General features: G+C 40.1%; 1 protein-coding gene across 1 annotated transcript in view; it reads right to left on the bottom strand.

Moving 5' to 3' along the window:
* Window positions 1-1,690: 1,690 nt before the first annotated feature.
* Window positions 1,691-5,000, bottom strand: part of LOC137985041 (uncharacterized) — a 58,301-nt gene continuing 54,991 nt past the window's right edge. The window contains exon 13 of the mRNA XM_068832480.1: window positions 1,691-3,492. Coding sequence (XP_068688581.1) covers window positions 3,220-3,492 — 273 coding nt within the window. The 3' untranslated portion in view covers window positions 1,691-3,219. The remainder of the gene's footprint in view (window positions 3,493-5,000) is intronic.

The raw sequence follows: 5,000 nt of genomic DNA, 5'->3' as shown, positions 1-5,000 counted from the left end.
GGTCATTATTTGAACCAATGATGAGTCAACACGACTGGACTATGAATTTCAAAGGAAACTCCATGAGCCCCGTGCAATTCAACCAAACGTTTGATCTGATGTAGCGAACATCATGATGCGTGCTGTCACTTTTGGCTTTGGATTTTAAATTCGGCCAGTTCATTGATAATTAAAGACACTGAAGCAGTATCGTTCATACCAAATACTTAAGAATTTTCTCACAAAATCTGCTGATCGGCTCGCAGAAAGTGAAATGAGCTCAAAAACTACTCACGACCTTCGGGTTAGATCAGCTACAAGGTCATTGCCGTGACACTGATATCTTAAATTCCCACGACCTGCTCCCGTCTGACCTTGTAGCTCAGTCGGTAGAGTAGCGGTGATCTAACCCGAAGTTCGTGGGTTCAGTTCCCACCATGGTCAGAGTATTTCTCTGTCCTTGTGTCGGCCCATTTCCATCAGTAGGGCTAACGATCACATGGTTCATATGGGGTATAAAACTAGCACTTCACATTACACTCTATAATTGATAAGTCTGTCCAATATAGAAAGTGAAGTAAATTTTTCTATATTTGTTGAGAGAACTTTTTAATTTATCCTACGTCGTTTAAAAACAAACAACAAACGAATAATTTTGGTGTCTTCTTCTGAATTTACCAGCCACGGGCTTTAGCTTCAGTTTCAATTTATTTTTGCCACTTTTGTTATTTTAAATTACGAAATAAATATATATTAAACTACAAGAGATATTACAGCCTGGCTTTCATTAGCGACGCATGCAAGCACAAGCCCAAGCAGAAGCGCAAGCATAGGAGCGCTTATTGAGCAGGAGACAATTACGATCATTAGTGTGTTTAAATAGAACTGATTTTTCTAGACTTTAAAAAGACTTTACAGTGTTACGTAATCCTTTGGGTTAAGATTTGTAATCGTACGTTTTCGCATATATTAGTTCATTATTTAACCTTGCTTGTTTGTTCGCCAAAAATAAGTTTTCAATTCTATCCTCGACAGATGTAGATCAGATCAGGATCAGATCTTATGGGGCATTTTCGAATTTCGAGGAAATCTTCAACTGTTACGACATCGTTTCAAAGTTTGGTAATGTTAGGACATCATTTTCAAAGTTATATTCTCATAAGACAGAATAAAATGTTTTTCTGGTAAACACTTATTTAACCGTGAAAACGGGTTGACGCAAGCATAAGCACACGCGCAAGCACAAGCATAACTATCAAAATTTTCCTCTTCCTTGTGCTTGCGCTTAATATGCTTGCATTCGCTTGCGTTGTGCGAAAACGAAACACAGCATAAGCACAAGGAAATTTGCTATGTCTGGCCAATTAAAGCACTCGGTCCAGATTCTCCGCGTCTGAGCATTTGAACAACATGGCGGATGCCGTGGTTGTTATATAATGCTTGTGTCGACGTTCGTTTTCACTAGTATAAGCTATTCACGCTTGTGCTTGTGCTTGTGCTTGTGACTGTGCTTGCATCGCTAGTGAAAACCAGGCTTAAATAATCAATAGAAGAAAAGCATAAGGGGAGGATGCCCGCATATAGAAACCATTAGGAACCTCAAGAAAAATACAACTATAAAATGATAATTTTTAGGCTTGTCTTATTTACTTTGTAAGCACATTTAGGTTAAAGAGCAAGAACACAAACAAACAAAATAAGAGGAATTCAGTTCAGAAGGAAAGTTTTTAATTTAGACTTAAATTGAGAATAACTGTCAGCATTCTGAATTTCTGTATTAAAAGAATTAAACAATTTATGTCATTGAAAGCGTATTGCAAACTGTCGGATATCTGTTAACATTCAAACCGCCGCTTTGAGAGCTTTTGAGAGCTCGGCTAGCTAGTGTAATACCGATGTTTTGGAAAGATATAGCTCAACACAGTAAAAGCTATGCCGTTCTTCGAAGCGCTAGAAACCTAATTTCTTTTCAACAACAGATTTATGCAAATTTTGAAAACAACGCGCGAATTACAATCTCGATTTTATTGTAATTTGTCTTGCCGAAAATATAATTGAGCATTGCAAGCATCGTCTTTAACGTATTGTTATTGTTATTCGCACTGTTATATTAAAACTTGTCACCTTTTTATAATATTCTTACATGCGGGGACATGTGGGTCGTCCGAATGAGTCCCGCCCCTAAAAAACATACAGTATTAGATAAAATAACTAAAACTTGCATACGTTTAGCGGCGCTTTTTCAAAGTCACCCGATTTAAAATGCTACTGAAAGGTTTCACGATTCGAGGACAATTATTCTGTCCCTTACTACAGACAGCTTCAGTGAACATCCTGTCAGCCATGTATTTAAATTCATCGATTCCTTTCACAGAAACGCATGAGCCCAACAGATTGACCTGGGGCCAGTTGCTCGAAGCATGGTTAGCGCTAACCGGCGTTAAATACCATGGAAACCTATAGGTTCTGATACCTCTTAACCAACGGTTAGCGCTAACCAGGCCTCCAGCAACCGGCCCCAGGTCCCAACTGAGTGGCTTGGTAGCTCAGTTGGTAGAGCATTGCACAAGCATCGCAGAGGATCATGGGTTCGAATCCCGTAGAAGCCACTTGAATTTGTCAGGTTTCTGTAAGAGAAAACTGCTTAAATTGTCCAGGTAAGTCAGCTTGGATCACTTCTTCCTTTCATGCGTTTAGTGGTTACATTCACAGTTAAGCGTGGTTGTACCAAAGTCAATAGACGATATTCATAAAGGGTGTCTAAATAATTATTCTTTTGTCTCTGTGCTAATCATCCTCACTAGCCTCGTCAGCACAAACAAAATTGAAGAGAATTTTTGCTCCAAAGTGAGGCTAGTGAGGATGATTAGTATTTGAGTCTACTTATTTAACAATTATTCGCCGAAGGCGAAGTGATTATCGGTGAGTATTCACCGAGACGAAGTCGAGGTGAATAGTCACCGATAATCACTGAGCCTGAGGCGAATAATTGTTTTAGTATAAATACACATGTGATTATTTCAAAAAAGGAGAAAAAAGAAAAACATTTCAACGCGAAATCATCTTCACTTACAGTGGCAAAACGACTACTGGCAGCCATTTTGTCCGTCGAGGTGATTATCGGTTGATAATCCGAGATAGCGAGCCAATGAGAGCGCGCGATTTTGTATAATCAACTGTGTATTTATACTAATTAGCATTATCCACTGGACGGTGATGCCCAGTTTTCCAGATATCGATTTAGGGCATGACCTTTAAGAATCTTTCATCTTTGGCATACATCCTGTGTTTATCACACACCCAAATGGTTCCAATTCCATCGCGCGGTTCTTGGTGCAAGCCTCCGAAGTCATCCTTGGGTCCGAGGTCAGACAGTAGTTTTCGCAGATAAGCGTACTGTTCGCTTCCCACTTGGCAACCGGCCATTCCCGCATTAACTGACAGCTCGCTTAGACCCTTCGGATGCGGAATGGAATTTACACTTTCCTGAACTCCTTTAAAGAAATTGTCCATCTGTTTGAGTAAAAGTGAAAGGAATATTTTTATTGGCGAACAATAGATTTGTAATACCGTGATACCACCTCTAGTATTCTCAAATCAAGCGCAAGTTTATTATGTACAAGTTTGCCTCGACAACTGTAGCTCATACAGTCTAATCGATGAAACAAGGAATTTGAAGAACTCAATTTGAAAGCCATTTGCATAATCAATAATCTGACAATAGGAGGTTTTCACGTGACGTCATCACCGCCGTGTTTGTGGACGAAAACAAAAGATCTCTCATTAGCTTATTTTGTTCGTCCACTAGAATTCGTGCATTTTTCTATTGTTATTGGTGTCCCTAGAGGTTGGTTGAAATCGTCCTATTTGAGCAAGCTATAACAAACAGTGTTGAAGCAAGATTGCATGGAAATTTTTTAATTTTCAAATATTATATGGGCTCATAAGCTGAAGCTAGCAAAATAAAAGAAAGTCACATCCTTCTTAAAACCCTACCTAAATTCTACTCGTTGTTTTGTATAGGACAACAATGACGAAAATGTGTTAAAACGTGAAACACGTGCAGGGCGTCCTTGGTAGATGTCGTCATTGCTTAAGGTCCCCAGTAACAAGCGAGTTCATGTCTGTCTCCTCTTCAACACAAAGGACTCTGGGACGTTTTCCATCTCCGACGCCATGTTGATTTCTTGTTTGCATGTATTTGTGTGGATACGTGGCATGTTAGTGCGCGTGCGCCGGCGCAACATTGTTGGATGTGCTGTGCAAACAAATGCAACATTGTTGGACCACGCTTCGATGACCGCGAAAGAATAGGAATGTTGGCACTTGTTGGCTCTGAAGTTTGACCAGTTTCAAACTTCATCCAACAACTTCCAACACTTCGCAACAACACACAACATGGTGTGCAAATGCTCGCAGCATTTTAGCAGGTGTTTGATCAACCAACCTCTAGAGACACCAATAACAATAGAGAAATGTACGACTTCTGGTGGACGAACAAAAGAAGCTAATGAGAGATCTTTTGTTTTCGTCCACCAGCATGGCGGCGATGACGTCACGTGAAAACCTCCTATTCCGGAATACAGTCAATCGAACGCAAACTTAATATATCGAAATTGGGCTATTGGCTATGGAGTGTTTTCAATCACGTTATCAGTAACCTTGTTTTTTCCGCCGCAACAAAAGAAAACGTTTGCATTATAATAGAGCTCAATCCCCCGGTAGGATTAGCTAGGAACACCATCATAGCCGCCGTGCCATTGTTTAGGAAATACAAAATGGCCACCGAGACGTCACATGAAAACACTATATACGGCCAGTCTTAGTAAATTTCCTTTTCTCATACGGCGTTTCGTTTTCAATCGGCATAATGAGAACGCAAGCACAGGAAAAGGAAAGCTTTTGACCCTTATACTTGCGCTTGTGTTTATACCGGCTTGCGTCGAAGCCGTTTTACGGTGAAATGGGAGCTATGATGCTTGTGCATGTGCTTGCGCATGTCGCTAGTGAAAACTAGTCTT

The sequence above is a fragment of the Montipora foliosa genome, chromosome 2 (genome assembly GCF_036669935.1).
Source record: "Montipora foliosa isolate CH-2021 chromosome 2, ASM3666993v2, whole genome shotgun sequence".
Lineage (NCBI taxonomy): Eukaryota > Metazoa > Cnidaria > Anthozoa > Scleractinia > Acroporidae > Montipora > Montipora foliosa.
The sequence above is the reverse complement of the archived record's forward strand: the minus strand, read 5'-3'. Positions and strand labels throughout refer to the sequence as shown.